General features: G+C 39.1%; 1 protein-coding gene across 2 annotated transcripts in view; it reads left to right on the top strand.

The window, feature by feature from the left end:
* The window catches only part of LOC130914632 (palmitoyltransferase ZDHHC3-like), a 54,650-nt gene that overhangs the window by 23,690 nt on the left and 9,493 nt on the right, over positions 1 to 21,467 (top strand). The window contains exon 7 of one of the 2 annotated variants that reach the window (XM_057834010.1): positions 14,916 to 21,071. The exons of the other annotated variant lie outside the window; for it this stretch is intronic. Coding sequence (XP_057689993.1) covers positions 14,916 to 15,074 — 159 coding nt within the window. The 3' untranslated portion in view covers positions 15,075 to 21,071. Of the gene's footprint in view, positions 1 to 14,915; positions 21,072 to 21,467 lie in introns of those variants that run through there. 2 annotated transcript variants of the gene reach the window in all.

Genomic DNA, 21,467 nt, shown 5'->3' on the forward strand with positions numbered 1-21,467 from the left:
TTAGCTGAGACTCGTGGTGGACATGTAGAAATTACAAACTCCTCATGATCACTTCTGGCATTTAATTTATGTCTCAAACGTCTCCACACGCACACACATTCATTCCAAAGCAGCTTCCTTGCAGAAAATGTTTACCCAGTTAAACGATGATTGACAGCTTCTGTGCTGTGATGTCCGCTCCTTTGGCAAGATCAAAGATACCAGCATCGTTAACTTTAATAAGCAAGTGCTGCAGTGACTGTGAGGTTCAAAGAGTGTGTGAGGCTCTGCGCAGAGCAGAAAGCAGGGCGTATGTGGATTAAAAAAAAACAAAAAACTATCGCACGTGCTCGCGATGGCGATGTTTAAGCGATGTATCGTTCAGGCTTAGTACAAACCCACTTAAGTCCTATGAGAGTCAACTGTCGTGCAAATAAGGCTAGGTGCATAAGAAAGGTCTTAATGCACAATTCAGATTTTTTTGTCGTATGTTTTTTGGCATGCCCATTCTGCATTTGTCCATTGAGCGCATTCAAATATCATGCATGTGCACTAATTCACAGTGCGAGATGTACTGGGCAAACTGACCCGCATGCGCAGGAGCATTAAAACAAATGCGGGCTCAACGTCATTCTAGGCTAGGGTGACCATATTTTGAGTTCTGAAAAGAGGACACAAATAACAGACATAATAATCCCCGTTTAGTCTTATATTCAAAGTTTATATGGATTAATAACATGCACGCACTGTACGTGCATGATGCAAACATATACGGACAGTTTGCCCCGACTTTCGGCCGTGTAAGCAATCTTCAAATATTGCTGATTTGGAGCACAGAAAGAAAATCGAGGATTCTCAGGCTTAGCCCCCCTCCCCTCCATTTTTTAATGACTGTTGTTAAGCTCGCTTTTTCCCTAAAGCTACATACAAGCAAGGCGCTAACGCTAATGCACAGCTCCGTCGCTAATGTAGTGCCCTGTCTCTCTCGCTCTTTGCTGACGTAATTGTGACCTAGATCAGATTTGAAATGGTCCACTTTTATGCGACCTGTCCTGATCAGACCATCAAGTTAATGCCTGACTCGAGTGGGAAAAACATGAAACAATCTGATTCGTGCATTATGACCTGCGGTATGAACCTAGCCTAAATGTCTCAGTTTTAAGCAAGCGAGAATCTCGTCCCGCCACAAAGCACTCAAATGCAGCATAAAGTTGTATTTTACAACAACAAAACCTACATGAAACATTTGTAATTTCATAAGTATCAGTGGGTAAAATAGCTAGCGGTATCTCTTGCCAAAATGTATACAAATGATGTGCGTTTAGGATACATAGAGGGAGCAGATACATTTAAGAATTGGAGCAAGCTCCAAACAGTCGACTGCTATAAAACAGTTACCTCTGTGTTAACTTTTCCAATTGTATGCCCTCCAGTAATCATTATGACAGGCACTTATAAAAGGATCTTGCTAACCCAATAAAAAGGAAGTTATGAATGTATGCTATATTTTTTAAATATACAGTGTGTGTACCTTTGGTATTGACAAGTTTCCTGAGCGAAACATTGGTGGCGCCATCTTTGACATCTTCTGCTACAGACTTCCGGTTTAGACAGAACAACATGAAGTGCGGTTGAAGTTAGGAGTGTGTAGACAAAGTTAAAACTGCAAAATCAAACCAGAAGAACCCACAAAATCCCTAAAATTGGATTCAGCACGACGTAGATGGGGCTCCACGACTTTCTGTGCTGTGTGCGGTTGTGTGAACTCCTGGAAGCGCCTATATGTATGGTTGGAAGTGAAATGTTTTGACCAGCTACAGGATGTGGCTCGCTAACCTAAAATATTGTATGTTTGTTCTTTTCACTTCGTTGATCGTTCGTTGACAAAATTCTAACAATCTGTGCAGCCTGTGTTAACATGGAGTGTAGATTGATACGCCGGCCACCTGAGTGACCAAAGTGAGGCGAAATTAGAAATATTACAGCTGCCGAATGGAGAAGAGCTGACACGGATTTTGTTGTTACAAGGAAATAATTTAGGGTAATATTCAACTAGTTAGGTTATATTTATAGTATTATGAGCTCATCGCACATGTATGATTCCATTTCTTGTTTTATTTAAAATAATTAGTGCATATGCAAAAGAGGTCAATAAATAATTTATAAAATTATTAGAACAATATTAACGAAGGTCATACAATCATACAATTTAATTTCTGGATTTTTTTAAGATTATGTCTCTATGAGTTGAAATCCATCTATGATTGAAATGTCAGACCCCTACTATTTTCTAAGTGGGTCAACTTGCAAAATTACAAGCGGTGCAAATACTGCTCCTCACTGTACCTACCAAATATCATTGCAATTGGCAGGTTATATTTACTATACATATGTTTCATAGAGACAAATGTGAAACCAGTCCGTCGAAACCAGTAGCATATTATTTTTTTGAGGTGAATACTGAAAAATGTTGAACAACATATAGAGCCGTGTAGAGGTGTGCATCGACACCGCCCTCACGATTCGATTCGATTACGATTCGGAAGGCCACGATTCGATTCGATTCGATTCAGAGGGTCACGATTCGATTCGGTTCGATTCGGCAATGTATTGCGATGCATTAAAGCCTGGGATGCATTAAAATTCTAAAGCAAAGCATATTTTTTGTGAATCATGAGCCAACACAAGCGGACAGACATTAAACAACTTTTTATTGGCTCTTGTGTCACTCCTGGTCGAAGTCAAATGAAAATAGTATACTTTCATATATATCTTTAAAAAAAAAAAAAATCAGATCACAGCATTTAATTAGTGCTTATAATGAGACCAGGGCTTTCTCTTTTTTTTTTTTTTTTTTTTTACACACAGTAGCAGCCTTTCACACAGTGCAACATCTGAACTCCTGTGCAAAATCAGTAATAACAGTCACTGTATTTTAGTCACAACGACCCATCAATAAAAATATTCAAGTAAATATTAAAGAAAACGACAAAGAAAATATTGTAGTGCAGCAGCATCTTTATCGCAATATCAATCCAGGGATCAGTTCAGTTGCAAACAAAACATCAACTAAATTGCAATGTAGAACAAAAGTAAAATGTAGGCCTAGCCAATCTTATATCTATAATATTTCTCGCTCCCTCTTTCTCCGTTTCAGCAATTGTTATGTTATGTCCTATCTCTCTGCTCTCTCGATTACAACTGCGCTTGTCTGTGACGTTACTCCGGTATGGAAGCGGATTTGGGTTCCTCGTCCCCCCTGCATAGAGGTTAGATCTTGTGCCCGAACCCGACCCGACCCGAAATGTTAAGCATTCACGTTTCGGTGGGTCAGGTCGGGCCGCCGCGCTGGACTAATAAAGTATTTAAAAAAAAAAAAAAAATGCGCAGAGGGCTGTGGCGCAGCCCTCTTTTTCTTCTCCCGTTATTTCGTTGTGTGAATGCTTTTATAATTCTCATAAATATATGTAGACTATTTAAATATTGAGTAAACTTGCGTTTTTTTCCTGCCAACTGAGAATTCGTTACGAAAGACACTTTTATTTACGCACACAAAGGCAAATGTGATCCTTTTGAATCTTCTCCTCTGTGTGTCTGTAAAACCGTTTTTTTTTTTTTTTTAATCAAACTTTCCCAGCGTTATTTCGTTGTATAAATGCTTCTATAAATTTCATAAAAATATGTAGACTACTTAAATATTGAGTAAACTTGCATTTTTTGTCTGCCAACTGAGAATTTGTTAGGAAAGACACTTTTATTTATGCACACAAAGGCAAATGTGATCCTTTCGAATCTTCTCTTCTGTGTGTCTGCAAAACCGTGTTTTTTTTATATTAAACTTTCCCAGCGTTATTTCGTTGTGTGAAGGCTTTTATAACTCTTATAAAAATATGTAGACTATTTAAACAGTAAGAAAACTTGAAGAAATGAAAATAAATTGCTGCTGCTGCTGCGTTTTTTTTTTCCGCATCACTCGGCTCGGGCATGCAAATCTATAGTTAATTGATCTGGACGGTCGGGCTTCAATACCAACGGGCCGTGTCGGGTTGGGCTGGAATTTTTTAGGCCCGATCTAACCTCTACAGGCTTGCTTTGAATGTAAAGTAGCTCTCTCTACAGGTAAACATGAGAATAACATTACAAATGGGGAAACCAAATCCATTGCATCACCGGAATTGCGCAGGGAAGATTTTTGAACGTACTTATATATTTTAAAATGCGCTGAATCGATTCAGCGTGTTGCCCGCATCGGATCGAATCGTCCCTGCCCCGCATCGGGATGCATCGCCGCATCGATTATTGTTGACACCCTTAGAGCCGTGTAGGACACACTGGCTGCTTGTGCCCAGAGCAGTGACTGTTAAACCAAAAGACACATATTCTCAGGGAAGCCAATATTCCTTTTTCTTTCAAGTATAATGGAATGATTAACGGAACCAAATGCCTATGCCAGATACAAACCAAAAAAGTAACACAATATTTGCTGTTGTCTATGGTGACAGATAGTCATTCTTGCATCATGGGATGGGGCCTTGTGATGCCATGCATAATGATCATTGACTCTTTTCTTTTTAATTGATGACAAGCTGGTTAATTAAAAATCTCACACTTTTCTTCGTTGGGCACATCTTTTTTCGAACCCCTTGAATTGTATCATTGTAGACATGGGCCAGTATAAGATTGCTATTTTATGATTAATTTGAGCAGAAAATTACATTATCTTATATGTATTTATTTAGATTCTTGTATATATATTTATTGGCCAAAAAATCATTTGTGTGTATTATATGTAGGTTCAAGGAAATAATCAAAATTTGTGTAACCATAGAGGGATGTGAAAAACACAGTTAAACCTCAATTTAATGGCGCCTGAAAAAATATCATATCGATTAGCCAGGAAGGATTCGACAGCAAGCTGGGTAGAGCCAACTGTGCGTTTGACTTCTGACTGCCCTTAAATGGTCGCATTTGGAGAAAAAAAATTAAAATAATTACGGTACCCATTCTTCCAAACAACCAAAAAGTATAAAAATGTATTCTAAAGGAAATATTTGGAATATCATGTATATCTTTGAATATTTGAAATGTTTTGTTAAAATCTATTAAATACTGATGTCCCAATCACGTTTTTGCACCCGAGTCACCTGATTCTGAGAATTTGACGATACCGAGTCCCGATCCGATGCGGGGTGGGAAAAAATTGTTTTTTCTTTATTGGAACAAAAGTTCCAAACATGTTACAGTACTGTACTGTTTACAGTACTTCCTCTTGCGTTTTCCGGGAGTGTTGTAGAGTAAAAAACATATTTTTGTTTATTTTGGCAAGAATTGAAAGAATTATCAGATGAGGAGATGTCTGAAAGTTGGTTCTCTGTACTGAGTCCAGGGGACAACCTCCGGTGCAGGGAAATTAATCCTAGAAAGGGTTTTGTTTTTTAAAGATAACAAAATACATCATTAAATAAACATGGTACTTTGTGTAAGTAGCGGTGCTATCGTGACATGACTATCTTGAAAGGTGGAAAAGCGCTATATAAGTATAACACCATTTACCATTTTATCAGAGGACACTGTGCGGGGGCACCTAGTAACCAATAGGGGTGGTACAAAATATCGAAATGGTATATATCGTGATACTTTACATTCCAAAAGGTTATCGATACGCTTATGCCAAGAATCGAGATATTGTGTCAAAAAGGTGTCAATGGTTTTAAAAAGAAAAAAGGGAGCAAACAAGTTGTTACCAAAATCTTCCACAATAATTGTGTCTCAGTTAACTCTATAGCAGCCACTGACGGCGCTCGACGCTCAATCCATTAGGACTGGGAAGGGCGAAATATTGTTCGTTCATTCGAAACCAGAGCATTCACATTCACTCTTTCCGATTTTCGGGCCATTTACAGATCACTTTCTGTTCATTTTGGAGCATTTACAGGTCACTTCACTGTTAAGTTGGAGTCACTGCCTATTCATTCCAGGGTCACTTCCTGTTCTGTAACCCAAAATCAACTGGAAGGGCTCCATAAAATGCCCCAACATCAACAGGAAGTGACTGAAAATCAACATGCAATGGCCTGATATGTCCCAAAATTACCTAGTTGCCTGGCTGCCACTGATGGCAATAGATGTGGGAGGGGCCCGTTTGAAGTGGGAGGGGTTTATTTGCTGCCACCTTCCCAGTTCAAATGGATTGGACGTCTACTAGAGATAAACTTACAGCAGAAGGATGAAAATAGCTTGTTTTTCTGTTTATTAGTTGTTTTGTAGAATATCCTGGAATGATTTACTGACCAATGTATCAATAATCATTGTATTGCGATATCGTGAGATTGTTATCATGAGGTTTGTATCGCAAATCGTATTGTATCGTGAGGTACAAAGAGGTTCACACCCCTAGTAACCAAAGGATAAAAAGGACGATAGCAGCATATCAGCTGTAGTTTACCCAAAGAAAAGCCTTGTTTTACTGTACCGATGATTAAATTATTTTATTGTAAAATCTAGCCTATACAAATGTGTCTTCCTGTGCAGTAGGGCTGCAACTAACAATTATTTTCGTAATCAACTAATCGATGAAAATTACCTTCACAATTTAACTTGAGGTTGTGTTAACTAACAATGAAGAAAAAATGGAGGACTTATTTCCTTCAAAAATAATGTTTTATTACAGCTTCCTGACTTAACAGTACAGCTCTGTTTTAAGTATATTAAACATGTTAAAGTGTGGAATTAAAGATTTAGAGTATAAAACTTTAAATGAATTCTTCAGTACGCAAATCAGACAAAGTCCTGTTCATTCAAATAAAAAAAGGCATTGACATTTTTTCCCTGTAGGCAGTGCTGACAAAATTGTCAGTGACTCATTTATTTTATAAATCCAATTCAAATCCAATTTCAGAGTCTACTCTGTTGTATGTCCATTTACAGTTTGAATGGGATTTTTGTTGAAAGAAGACTAAGCCAGGGGTGTCCAAACGTTTTGCAAAGGGGGCCGGATTTGGTCTGGTAAAAATGTGGGGGGCCGACCTTGGCTGACGTCTTTTACAAAGAAGAATATATTTAAGCAAATTTTAGCAACCCATCCTGTGTGTCAAATTTTCTTTTTTTTTTTTTTTTTTTTTTTTTTTATTAATAATTTCAACAATCTCGCAACTAGCCTTTGTGGCGCTGTCTTTCGACTCACGAGCTCTTGCAAAATACTGCTGTGAAATTTAACTAGCTTCAAGTTGCTTCAATTTCTTGCTGCGTGTCTTCCCTGTAATCTTGTCGTACATGTCAGCGTGTCTTGTTCGGTAATATCGCCTCACATTGAACTTTTTATAAACAGCGACTGTCTCTTTGCAAATGAGGCAGACACAGGTGTTGCGTATTTTTATAAAGAAATAGTACAATTTCCGCTAATCCTTGAAGCGTTGGCCGTCACAGTCAACTTTTTTTTGTTGATTGTCGCCATTTTAGAAAATTGGAAGTAAAGGGTCACACGGGGTAATGTTGCTTAGAGTGCTGCTGCCTTTTAGTGGATAAATGAGGAGCAGCATTTAGTGTGTAAACTACTTCATATGCTGGTAGCAGTACTGCTGATTATTTTATAAAGTGCGTGTGTTGATTTTATGACAGAGGCTGGGGGCCGGATGAAATTTGACCACGGGCCGCACTTTGGACATGTCTGCTCTAAGCTGTTATATTAATGGTTTGTGTGTGGTTTCTTTATTTAGAAAAATGAGACTACCGTATTTTTCGGACTATAAGTCGCACCTGAGTATAAGTCGCACCAGCCATAAAATGCCCAACGAAGAGGAAAAAAAACATATAAATCGCACCGGAATATAAGTCGCATTTTTGGGGGGAAATTTACTTGATAAAATCCAACACATAGAACAGATATGTCATATTTTAAGGCAATTTAAAATAAAAATACAATAGAGAACAACATGCTGAATAAGTGTACAGTATGATAATGTTACACGACGCATCAACAACGAAATGCGAACGTGGCCGGTATGTTAACGTAACATAGCTATTAAGAGTTATTCAGATAACTATAGCATAAAGAACTTGCAACAAGTTTACCAAACCATCAGTGTCACTCCAAAACACAAAATGTCACGTGAAATGATATAATGATGTGTTAATAATTTCACACATAAGACGCGCCAGAGTATAAGTTGCACCCCTAGCCAAACTATATGAAAAAAAACTGACTTATAGTCCGAAAAATACGGTACTAGCCAACAATAACTCAATTGCTAATATGCTTCACTAAAACACAATACAAAGAGACACTGAGACACTGATTAGCATATTTGCTAACTAGCTTAGCACTCTGTGCCAAGTAAAAACATCAAATCACCAGAGAATATAAACAATACATTTAGCTTCATTTACTCACATAACCGTGGACATGGCATATACCCGCAATTGGGTGCCCGCAAAAACCAATAGTCAAATTCGTGGGAAACAAATTTATTTAACTATTTTTACAATTTAATTGATTAGTTGTTGCAGCCTTCCTTTTCAGTTGAATGTACTAAGAGCTCTTAAAAGGGTTCTTGGATTTCTTTATTTTGCTAAGTAGTTGGAAAGTTTATTTTAATTCTTTATTTTACCAGATTAGGACATTTAGAACATGTTCTCATTTGAAATGCTGACAAATGCTGAAACTGTTGATTTTAAATTTCATTGTGTTAACAAATTGCAAAAAAGTTGGGACAAGTAGCAATAAGAGGCTGATAAAGTCAATTGCATATGTACTGAACAGCTGCACGACCATTTTCCACTAATGAGGTCCATTGTGAAGCTGACTGAGTACAAAATGAGCTTCTCAGAGTGGCAGTGTCTCTCAGAAGCCAAGATAGGTAGAGTAGAGGATCAACAGTTCCCCCAATGTTAATTACAACATAATGGCTGTGTAGGAAAATTTTTGGCAATCTGGTTTTTAGGTTTGCCTTGCCATATTATTATATGCTTCTGTTTAAATTGGCAGTATCTTTGCTTGCACAACGCTATTCTTGTGACTACAAATCAGAGATTTTAGCATGCATGCACACAGTTTGTCTTAAACATGGGTGATACGTTTTTAATCTTATCAGATACACACGATTGGTCAAAACTTTAAGCTGCCGAGATTTGTTGGCTTCCTACACCAGCCATCGATTGAAAACAATGTGCACATTTAGATGTCTTGCGCAGCACCCAAAGACTACACTATATAGTGGCTTTACATACAGTGGGGCAAAAAAGTATTTAGTCAACCACTAATTGTGCAAGTTCTCCCACTTGAAAATATTACAGAGGCCTGTAATTGTCAATATGGGTAAACCTCAACCATGAGACAGAATGTGGACAAAAAACAAAACAGAAAATCACATTGTTTGATTTTTAAAGAAATTATTTGCAAATCATGGTGGAAAATGAGTATTTGGTCAATACCAAAAGTTCAACTCAATACTTTGTTATGTACCCTTTGTTGGCAATAATGGAGGCTAAACGTTTTCTGTAACTCTTCACAAGCTTTTCACACGCTGTTGCTGGTATTTTGGCCCATTTCTCCATGCAGATCTCCTCTAGAGCAGTGATGTTTTTGGGGCTGTTGTTGGGCAACACGGACTTTCAACTCCCTCCACAGATTTTCTATGGGGTTGAGATCTGGAGACTGGCTAGGCTACTCCAGGACCTTGAAATGTTTTTTAAGAAGCCACTCCTTTTTTGCCCTGGCTATGTGTTCGGGATCATTGTCATGCTGAAAGACCCAGCCACGTCTCATCTTCAATGCCCTTGCTGATGGAAGGACATTTTCACTCAAAATCTCTCGATACATTGCCCCATACATTCTTTCCTTTACACAGATCAGCCGTCCTGGTCCCTTTGCAGAAAAACAAAGCATGATGTTTCCACCCCCATGCTTCACAGTGGGTATGGTGTTCTTCAGATGCAATTCAGTATTCTTTCTCCTCCAAACACGAGAACATGTGTTTCTACCAAAAAGTTCTATTTTGGTTTCATCTGACCATAACACATTCTCCCAGTCCTCTTCTGGATCATCCAAATGCTCTCTAGCGAACCACAGACGGGCCTGGACGTGTACTTTCTTCAGCAGGGGGACACGTCTGGCAGTGCAGGATTTGAGTCCCTGGAGGCGCATTGTGTTAGCGATAGTAGCCTTTGTTACTGTGGTCCCAGCTCTCTGTGGGTCATTTACTAGGCCCCCCTGTGTGGTTCTGGGATTTTTGCTCACCGTTCTTGTTATCATTTTGACGCCACTGGGTGAGATCTTGCATGGAGCCCCAGTTCGAGGGAGATTATCAGTGGTCTTGTATGTCTTCCATTTTCTGGTGCAGATCTACAATTTTGTCTCTGGTGTCCTTCGACAGCCCTTTGGTTTTGGCCATAGTGGAGTTTGGAGTGTGACTGACTGAGATTGTGGACAGGTGTCTTTTATACTGATAATGAGTTAAAACAGGTGCCATTAATACAGGTAACGAGTGGAGCCTCGTTAGATGAAGTTAAACCTCTTTAACAACCAGAAATCTTGCCTGTTTGTTGGTGAGCAAATACTTATTTTCCACTCTAATTTGGAAATAAATTCTTTAAAAATCAAACAATGTGATTTTCAGTTTTTTTTTTCCACATTCTGTCTCACATAGTTGAGATTTACCCATGTTGACAATTACCGGCCTCTCTAATCTTTTCAAGTAGGAGAATTTGCACAATTGGTGGTTGACGAAATACTTATTTGCCCCACTGTATGTGTACGGAACACATCGCACTGTTATGGCGCTGTCCTGAACAGGGAAAATTGGGAAGCAAATAGAGACGGGTAAATTTAATAGGTGACATAACCAAGGGAATGTCGGGTTCTTTTATACAGTCCATTAGTTGATTCGCACAGGATTAGTATTACAGTGGTATGAAAAAGTATCTGAACCTTTTGGAATTTCTCAGATTTCTGCAAAAAATAACCATCAAATGTGATCTGATCTTTGTCAAAATCCTACAGATGAAAAAACAATGTCTACTTTAACTAAAATCACCCAAGCATTTTTAGGTTTTCATATTTTAATGAGAATAGTAGTCAAGCTAAAACGACCGGCGCCCAAGATCCCGGAAATCTAGCATATTGTGTGCGTGACGTCACAACGAGGAAACACAGTGCTTAGTACTGAATGGCGGCGGTGATAGCGGACAATTTTATTTGTAGTTGCAGCGACAAATCCGACGTAACGAACTTTCTTGTAATGGTGATGAGGGGAGTTATGAACCTTTCTTTGGTGTCTTGGGTTATCAATTTGAGCCCAAACGAAAGCCAATGCAGCCTAAGGAAACGATCATTGAGGAGAGCAATCACACTGATGAAACACCGCCAACAGAATGTGTGGGAAAAACCGAATGGTTTGTTTTGCATTTCTTTTTGTGAAGCTGATACACCGTGACCGCAAAATAATGTATAGAATAATTATCATTTATTCTGCTATCATAGGTTTTCGCTCTGCCAACAGACACAAATATGAATGGGATTAGAGGATTTGTTGTATATATTGTACGAGCGATAATTTATACATGTGTCCAGTCATATATCCAATGCGTGATATGTTTTATATTGTAAAAGAGTACTCACTCTCGCCATTTCGAGCTTGGCTGCTCCCCTCCTTTGCTTAGCCTGGGGTGGTGGGGTGGTCTCATCAGTGCCAGTCATCGTCCTCTTTCTTGATATCTCGGGATATTTAGGTGGCTGCACGTGTATGGTGGGCACCGCATCTGCTTTCAGCAGCAATTTCTTAGCAAAACCTGATTTCATTTGTCCATAGTTTGAATAGCTTTCAGGTGTAAAATGCGCACCACACAAAACCGTGCCGGAGGCTGGGTCTGCAAAATTAGCTCTCTTTGCACGAACGAACTTCACTCATTGTCTGCGTAGTCCAGCTCTTTTTCTCGTGTTCGGGAACTCATGGGTACTACATTGCGACAAATGGCTATTTGTACACCACATAGCATGACAGGTTTGAACCATTTTAGCGATTTTTTGATAAAACACGAACGCAACTCTCTCGTCGATAAACAACGATGGCACCTGCCTCAACCTTTTGTTTCCTGGCTCTGACGTTAAAGCCCCATTCGGCTGTTTCCGGAATACTTTCGGAAATGTTCATAATTTTTTATCTATTTTTGATAATTGCTCATGAATGTGATTTGTTTTTTTGTTAACTTTATTAATATTATCTTGCCACATAACGGTTCTATTGATATCTCACAGCCCCTTAGTATTATAATTCTCTTTAATTCTTACATTAATGATTGCAAGTTGTCCAGGCCCTGGGGCAGAAAAACAGCCCCAAATCATGATCCTCCCTCACCATGCTTCACGGTGGGGATGAGCTGTTGATATTGGTGAGCTGTTCCATTTTACCTCCACACATGACGTTGTGTGTTACTCCCAAACAATTCAACTTTTGGTTTCATCAGTCCACAAAATATTTTGCCAAAGCTTTTGTGAAGTGTATGAGTGCCTTTTTGTGAAAATTAAACTAGCAAAAATGGGGTTTTTTTAAACAGCAGTGGCTTCCTCTGTGGAGTCCTCCCATGAACACCATTCTTGGCCATAGTTTTACATACAGTTGATGCTTGCACAGAGATATTGAACTGTGGCAGTGATATGTGTAAGTCTTTAGCAGACACTCTAGGGTTTGTTTTTACCTCTTTGAGTATTCTGCGCTGAACTCTTGGCTTCATGTTTGGTGGAAGAGAAGCAACAATCCCAAACTCTCTCCATTTGTAGAAAACATCTCTGACTGTCGACTGATGAACATCCAGACTTTTAGAGATGGTTTGTCCATGACACAAAAAAGGGGTAGGGGTTAGGTTAAGGTTTAGGGTCATTGAAAGCAGGGAACGCGGTTGGAGGATGACGAACGCTTGATCTGATTGGTTGTTGAAAGCAGGGGCAGCGGGCGCGGTTGGCGAGTATTGCGGGCCGCAGCTGGACCCTTTTTATTTTTGTAAGCATTTTACCTGTTTTGTACCAAAATAATGGTTAATAAGTGCTTTGTACTTGAAATTGCTTCAACACACACACTCTGGAGTTGCTTATAAAACAAATGCATCTGCTTCAAGAATTTATTCCTCTTCGAACCACCTTTCTACTTCGTGTTCCGATTCATTACATGATAAAATCAACACGTCTTGATGGTAATTAACTAGAAACGCAATGTTTTCAATATGGCTGCAAATTGCCTGTTAGTTTCCATACTTCACGTAACATCATTCTGCTGAGTAAATCTGCCATAAAAAATGTATACACAATTTCAATAGTCATGGATCTTCGTTTGTCTTTAATATTCATTTTTAAATACATTTTAACGAGATTCAATCATTCCATTCACATAAAAAAAAGAGAGTGGGACTTTAAAATACCGGTACCAAAAAAAGCTTGTACCGAACTACTTTTAATGCCGAGGTACTTAGTACATCACTACTGCTATGTGTACTGTACACGGTAGAGCAGGGTCAGCAACCTTTTTTGGTGTGGAGTGCCACTTTCAAATTTTTTTGTCAATCGTTGTGCCACAACAAGATTAATGACACACATCCGAATTCTTATATCCTTCAGAGCTGTAATTTTACTCCAAAGAAAAATACATGGACATACATTGAATTCTTATAACTACCATTCTTCCTTATCAATTAACTAAAAAAAAAATTATATTGTAGAAAATATCAAAACTTGAAAATAAGTGCAACAGTAATAACAGCTGTACAGCAGCATCATACTATGTAAACATATCACACACACCCACACCCACACACCCCCGCAAGAAAAGGGGAACAGGTGTGATTCTCAGTGCAGGTGTCTCACAGTACAGCGCGGGCTGTTTTAACCTTCAAAGTCAGAACAGTCGACTCTTACATTTTGTCTTTTTCACTAGCAACTTAAACAGTGAATTCTATGCACAATTTTAGATTTTATATTACAAATATAAAACACGCCTACCATAATGTGATCCCTGGCCCTGTTTTCCTTGAATTTTCATATTTGGTCTCGTAGTGGCGTTTGACACTTGTTGTGCGACACACAACGCTCTCGAGGCATAATGCACAAACAGAGCTAGCGGAAGTAACCAGCCAACCAGTTGTTACGGGCATCCCCTAGGGGCCGCTGTCCCCTCCAATATGACCGGCTTACTAGTTAAGCATAGAAGATGTGGGCGTCTGGGCGACAGAAAGGGTGGTTTTTGTTTTGTTCATAAAATTCTCCAGCAAAACGCCATCCAACGCGTCACTGTGTTTTTACACACATCGCCACCTCTCCAAAGTAAGCACCGGACGAATCGATGACAACGAGCCACGTTAATCGCCAGTCCACTCCATACTACAGCGCGGAGTTGAAAGCACGGCAATTACCAAAAAGTGCAGATTGGTAACACAGTGTACTTCCGCCAGCTCTTTGATTGGTTGGCTTCGTGACACGTTAGTAGCATGTGCTGAAGTGGTGAGTGCGCAGAGAAAAAAAACGACGAGCGCAGGAATCGAGAAATTGAGGAAGAGCTGGAGGTGTGTTCAAAATCCATTGTTGCCCGCATATAACGCTATAGGCAGAGGAGGTGGGTGGGGCGCTAGGTACATATTCCATGTTCTTGCCAACATATTTGCATGTATCGTCTTCAAATCTTTCAGGTAACATTTCTGTTTGTTCACCTCAAGAACCCTAATTTAATCTGACTTTAAGGATCCAATGTTTTTCCCATCCAAACATTCTTCCTAACTGCGATTTTGACATAATTAATCGAATCAGATTGCGAGTTTTTTAGGTTTTACTGTAACACATCACTTGGTTATCCCTTGTAATTGTAAAGAAAGCCATCATATTTTTAATTATACCTTGAAATTACGCACCGGGACACAAAACACACCAACTGAAGTATGGTTATTTTTTTTGTTTTTAGGGCATAGAGCAGTTGAAAAAGGAAGAGAGAAGATGGGCTAAAAAAACTAAGTGGATGAACTTGAGGGCAGTGTTCGGACACCCTTTCTCCTTACTTTGGTTTAGCCCTTTCTCCACTCCTGACCACGGGAAGGCTGAAACATACCAATATGTGGTGTGAAAAGGGAAGAAGAAGGGAAGATCAGGCCAACGTGAGCCCCACTAAGCACTAGTGGTTATGGACACCATCACATGTGCTCTGCGGGCTTACTCCATGCTTGCCTTCAAACACTGTTCATTTGTGAATTTGCAAACACTGACAAATCTGTTAATTTTCTGAGAAGTTGCTTCTCTTCAAAGGCACCCTGATTATCCCCGTTACCTGGAAACCATATAGCAAGCCCATCGTAAAATTAAGGAGAGGTTGTATACACTAATCGGTTTGTCGACTCGTTCGCTAGTTCGATGTCAACTAGTTACTCATCGGTTTTTGACATGCTCGAGGAGAAGGCAAAACCGCTTGTGGCAGGACAAATCCAAAGAGTGAAATGAGTAACCTGACTTGATTACGCTGCACAGATTAATTAAACTGAATATATTCACAGTGAGTGAACACTTATGGTTTGATGAAGTTAAAATATTTCAAAATCACAATTTTGGCAAAAAAGACCTAGGTTTATTAAAAAATGAATAACGAATATAAGAGCGGTTTTGTAACTTGCACAGTTGTGTAAGCGCAAAACAACGATTGTTGCGTGACATTTGCTCAGCAAAGCTGCCATTGGTGGGTTACAAGTGAATTCTATTTATTGTATTACTGGAACTGAATTTCACCCGCGTGTCGAACTGTGACAATTCTGATTTACTCTGGTTATGCTCAGAGGGGAAGTGAGATAGCTTCACTTGGCTGAATCCGGAAGATAAAAGCTAATTTTCTAAAAGAATATGTGCACGTGTCAAGGCAGGCTCAACTTCCCCACCAATCCCATGTATGTGCATGCTAGAAATACAACTGCTCTGCTTTCAAACTCAATTGTGTTTCTCTTGTGAGAGGACTTTTAAATTAAGTATATCTATGATTTTTCTGCTTTTTATGAAGGACATTGAGTGGACTATTTCTATGGTTTTTCTGCCATTCCAATGCCTTTAAAGACTCGACCTCACACACTTTGATGGTGTTCACTTGTTCAGTGCTCTGTTTTGAGTCAAAGCACTCAGTGTCTTTTGAATTACATGTTTGGTTCACTTGTATTTTTCACAGTTCACCCTAAATTCTTCAAAAGCATATACTTACACCCTGACTGGTCAGCTTTTATGTTAAAAAAGTTGAACAGTGTAACATTCCCCGATTGTGGTACACTGCTGGCCAAAAGTATTGGCACCCCTGCAATTCTGTCAGATAATGCTCAATTTCTCAGAGAAAAAGATTGCAATTACAAATGCTTTTGTTGTAATATCTTAATTTATTTTTGCTTGCAATGAAAAAACACAAAAGAGAATGAAAAAAATCATTGTTTTTTTTTTTTACCAAAAACTCCAAAAATGGGCCGGACAATAATATTGGCACCCTCAGCCTAATACCTGGTAGCAAAACCTTTAAGCAAAATAACTGCAAACAATCGCTTCTGGTATCCATCAATGAGTTTCCTACAATGCTCTGCTGGAATTCTAGACCATTCATCTTTGGCCAACTGCTCCAGGTCACTGAGATTTGAAGGGTGCCTTCTCCAAACTGCCATCTTCAGATCTCTTCACAGGTGTTCCATAGGGTTCAGGTCTGGACTCATTGCTAGCGACTTTAGAAGTTTTCAGTGTTTTCTCTCAAACAATTTTCTTGTGCTTTTTGAAGTGTGTTTTGGGTCATTGTCCTGCTGGAAGACCCATGACCATTTGAGGGATACCCAGCTACGTCACACTGGGACCCTACATTATAACCTAAATTTGTTGGTAGTCGTCAGACTTCATAATGCCATGAGCACGGTCAAGCAGTCCAGTGCCAGAGGCATCAAAGCAACCCCAAAACATCAGGACACCTCCGCCATGTTTGACTGTGGGGACCGTGTTTTCTTTGAAGGCCTTGTGTTTTTTCCTGTGAACTCTATGTTGATGCCTTTTCCCAAAAAGGTCTACTTGTGTCTCATCTGACCAGAAAACATTTTTCCAAAATGTTTTTGTCTTTCTCAGTTAAGTTTTGGCAAACTCCAGCCTGGCTTTTTTATGTCTCTGGGTCAGAAGTGGGGTCTTCCTGGGTATCCTACCATAGAGTCCCTTTTCATTCAGACGCCAACGGATAGTAGGAGTTGACACTGTTGTACCATCAGACTGCAGGACAGCTTGAACCTGTTTGGATGTTAGTTGAGGTTCATTATCCACCATCCGCACAATCTTTCGCTGAAATTTCTCGTCAATTTTTCTTTTCCATCCACATCTAGGGAGGTTAGCCACAGCGCCGTGGGCTTTACACTTATTGATGACACCACATGGTAGACACAGGAACATTCAGGTCTTTGGAGATGGACTTGTAGCCTTGAGATTGCCCATGCTTCTTCACAATTTTGCTTCTCAAGTCCTCAGAAAGGTCTTCTTTTTTTTGTCCATGCTCAATGTGGTACACACAATGACACAAGACGGAGGTTGAGTCAACTTTAATCCATTTTAACTGGCTGCAAGTGTGATTTAGTTATTGCCACCACTCTTATGTGCTACAGGTAGAGCCTGAATTATGCTAATGCGTTGCAGTGACGGCGAAGCGACTACGTCGTGAATGAGCATTCGATAGTTCTGCGGCATTGCTCTGTAATTCCCCGCCAAGCCACTAGAGGGGTATGGCGTTGTGTTTGTAGGTTTTATGGGGGGACTCTTGACGACTTCTAGTTTTCTTCCGGTTACACTGCTATGCTAAAAAGCTAACGGAGATAAAACGTTTGAATTGGAACTTCAGCTCATCAACATTGAACAACAAATGTTGATCATACAAATGTTGAGGCACAGGCGACGCAAAAGACTGTTTCGGAGGCGGTCTGTTGGACTTTTGATGGCTTGATGCAGTCACATTACGAATTCTAGACTCGGGTGGAAGCCAGCAAGCTGTGGCGGCTTGCTTCAAACTGGCGTCGAGCACTGTGTCCAGCGTTTTTGTCCGTGGTCTGCAAAGAATTGTGGATTGCCCTCCAGCCCGATTTTTTTTGCCGTGTCCTACAACCAGCCAGTGGGAAGCCATAGCAGATTTCTGGCGGCTATGGAACTTCCCAAACTGCGTTGGGAGGCTTGATTTTAAGGTTATCATAAAAAGCACCGAGGCACTCTCAATCAGTGATGTATCAAGTGTGTGAACTGTCTAGTGGAAAATTAAACATCAAAACAACTCTTGACACCAAACCTGTGCTTTATTCTTCATATAGCTTTATTCTTCATATAGTTGAAGTGTGTCACGTAAATAAGTCACAGACTCACAGCAAACATATGTACACAATAAATGATGAAGTGGACCAACTAAAAATACGACATAAAGGGATAAAAAGCTGACTGGGTCACCCCTTCGGGTGGCCATTCGATTCCGAACACACACATAACTTGTTTCGGTGGGTCTTCCATTTTTTTGTATTCAATCGCCAGCCCTGTATTTTCAGCAATCTCCTCCCACAGATTGCTTGCCATTTGGCAATCTTCATAATGGCTTGACGAGACATTGTAGAAGTTGTCGTACTTGCTCTTCGTTGATACTCTTGTCGGCTTCGTCCATTTTTGCGTGTAACAAAATAATGATTGACAATGGCGGTGATTTTGCGCTGAACCAGAAACAACAGTCTGAGCGGACCAATCACAGTCCAGTTCCACCACGTCACATGCGTTGACGCGACGCGAAGTCAGAAAAATTGGGAAGGAACAAGAGGCTACGGCGGAGGGTCGTTAGTCGGGTCTTCCTTGACGGCGCAGGTCTGACGTGGAAGCATTACTCGGCCTTAAGTAACAGGTGCTGTTAATTGCACAAATTAGAGAAGCATCACATGATTTTTCAAAGGGTGCCAATACTTTTGTCCGGCCCATTTTTGGAGTTTTGTGTAAAATGAGGATTCTTTTTTTTTCCCCGTTCTTTTTTGTTGCTTCACAGCAAGCAAAATAAATGAAGATATTACTACCAAAGCATTTGTAATTGCAATCATTTTCTGGGAGAAATTGAGCATTATCTGACAGAATTGCAGGGGTGCCAATACTTTTGGCTAGCAGTGTATAAATACCAACTGGCATTTCAGGAAGCTGGGTACATCTTCATTGTGATGATCACATTTGAAGGGAAAGGAGGATATGGTTTTGCCTGTTGTTGTCTTTTACCAGTTTAACTCAATCGTGTTGTGAACAGACACGATTCAATTTAATGTGAGGCTTCAGAATGACCCACAGACAAATTGATTATCATTGGGTAGAGATTTTGATCCAGATTATTCATTGAAACGTGGGAAAAACCTGATAGAAGGTTTTCCATGAAAGATACTGTAGAGATAACAATATTTGATCAAAGCACGATTCAAACATATTCATGATCGCGATCCAGATTTTATCTCAATTAGTCAAAATAAGAAAATCTGCTCACTCGTTTTTTTTGTTTTTTTTTTTTGGTTGGTTTGGTTGTAACAAATATGCATTGAAACAAACAGGTAAAGGTATAACCTCCTTTGCACAATTAAAACACGACTTTGGTAACACAGATTTCAAGCTCTGTTGTAAATTTTGCTTTAATTATTCATTTATTCTATCTTTACTTTGTATTGTAGATCTGAAAGCGTGTGAAGGCATGATATTGACAAAAGCTACAATAGAAAACAGCTGTTGCTGATAATGTAGGAATTTCATTGTTAAACATCCTTAAGTAATTTCAACACACAGGCAGGGAATAAACTAATCATTTGCAATGCAGAAGTTATTTCTTTATAACATGCTTCTCCTCAAAGGGTGCCTATCATTTTTTTTTCCTCCACTTTTTTGATTCTCCCAATACTTTTTCGCCACTTTTAGGATTAGTTCCTGTGCCTGATTTTCCTGCTTATTCAATACAATTGTTACAGTTAAAACTAGAGGTCTTCGTTCACTATGCAGTGGTACCTCTACTTACAAATATCTGTACATACAGACTTTTCAGGTTAAGAGACTACTCAACGGGAAAATATTGCCTTTTGTTACTAAAGAAATTTCAGGATACGAAAGGCAAAAATATAGTATGGATGGTACTTGCATCTCCCAGAGTTTACTGAACTTAACATACTTATTATAGTTGCTCTGCCATTGGCTATTGCATAGCATTATTGGCATCCAGATGGCTAAGAGGGACTTCTACTGTATGTGTATTGCAGCATCCTTTTCATTCGCCCCTCATGTTACGACGGCTTTGCATTAGTATATTTACTTTTATTCTTTATTCTTGTTTTTTACATTATGCACAACTCTGATTTTATGTTTCTTGTGCAATAATCGTAAGATGCATTTGTTTTGATACATTTTTATGCATTAGATTAGATTTATGTCTAAATTTTAGGCGGCTTGGAACGGATTTGGGCATTTACATGAAAAACGAGTCCCTACTTACAAAATTTTCAAATTACGAAACTACTTCCAGAACCAATTTCGTAAGTAGAGGTACCTCTGTATAAATGTTCTCACTGTCTGACATGAAATCCATCTAAACCTTTCTTACTCATGTCAATTAGGATTATCAAAATATTTTTGTTCTATTCTTCCACAAAAATTTGAAAATGTATGTTGAATGTCCTTCCACAAGATTTTTACTGTAGATGTCAGGAATTTGGGTCCATTTCTTATTACAGAAATGGTAAAACCCAGCTTGGTTTTAGGGGCCACCTTACTCACACTTAACTTTTCAAAAATGCCGCGAAAACTTTAAGGATTGAAATTAAAGCTTTGTGGCCAAGCAAAACATTGAGCTTGTTAGCCTTAAGCAGTTGTTGTAACTACAGTATGCTATGGGCAGTGTTGTTAATCTTACTTTAAAAAAGTAATTAGTTACAGTTACAAATTACTTCTCCCAAAAAGTAATAGAGTTAGTAACTCAGTTACCTCAATGTAAGAGTAATTAGTTACTTGGCAAATTAACTGACGTTACTTTTCATATTCTACACGTTATTACTAGGGCTGTCAAAATTATCGCGTTATATTTTTTGTATGAGACACTTTTTGTTTATATTTAGTGAACCTGTATAGCGTGCTAAGCTAACGTTGTTGCTAATGCAATGCTTGTGTACTTTTATTATGTAGTTTTACGACGGTCTAAAGAGGACAATGGTTTGAGGCCATTTTATTAATAAATCAGATGAAAAAGGAAGAAGAATTATTAAGGCGTCGTTCACTAGCTGTCTAGCTTTGGAAAAATAGACGCTTCGGAGTGAGGACAGCATAGTGACAGTAGAGTGAAATGCCCACTACAGTCCTTATGTACCGTATGTTGAATGTATATATCCATCTTGTGTCTTACCTTTCCATTCCAACAATTTATTTTACAGAATATATTTATAATTTACAGAAAAATATGGCATATTTTATAGACGGTTTGAATTGCGATTAA

Source organism: Corythoichthys intestinalis, chromosome 4 (assembly GCF_030265065.1).
Source record: "Corythoichthys intestinalis isolate RoL2023-P3 chromosome 4, ASM3026506v1, whole genome shotgun sequence".
NCBI lineage: Eukaryota > Metazoa > Chordata > Actinopteri > Syngnathiformes > Syngnathidae > Corythoichthys > Corythoichthys intestinalis.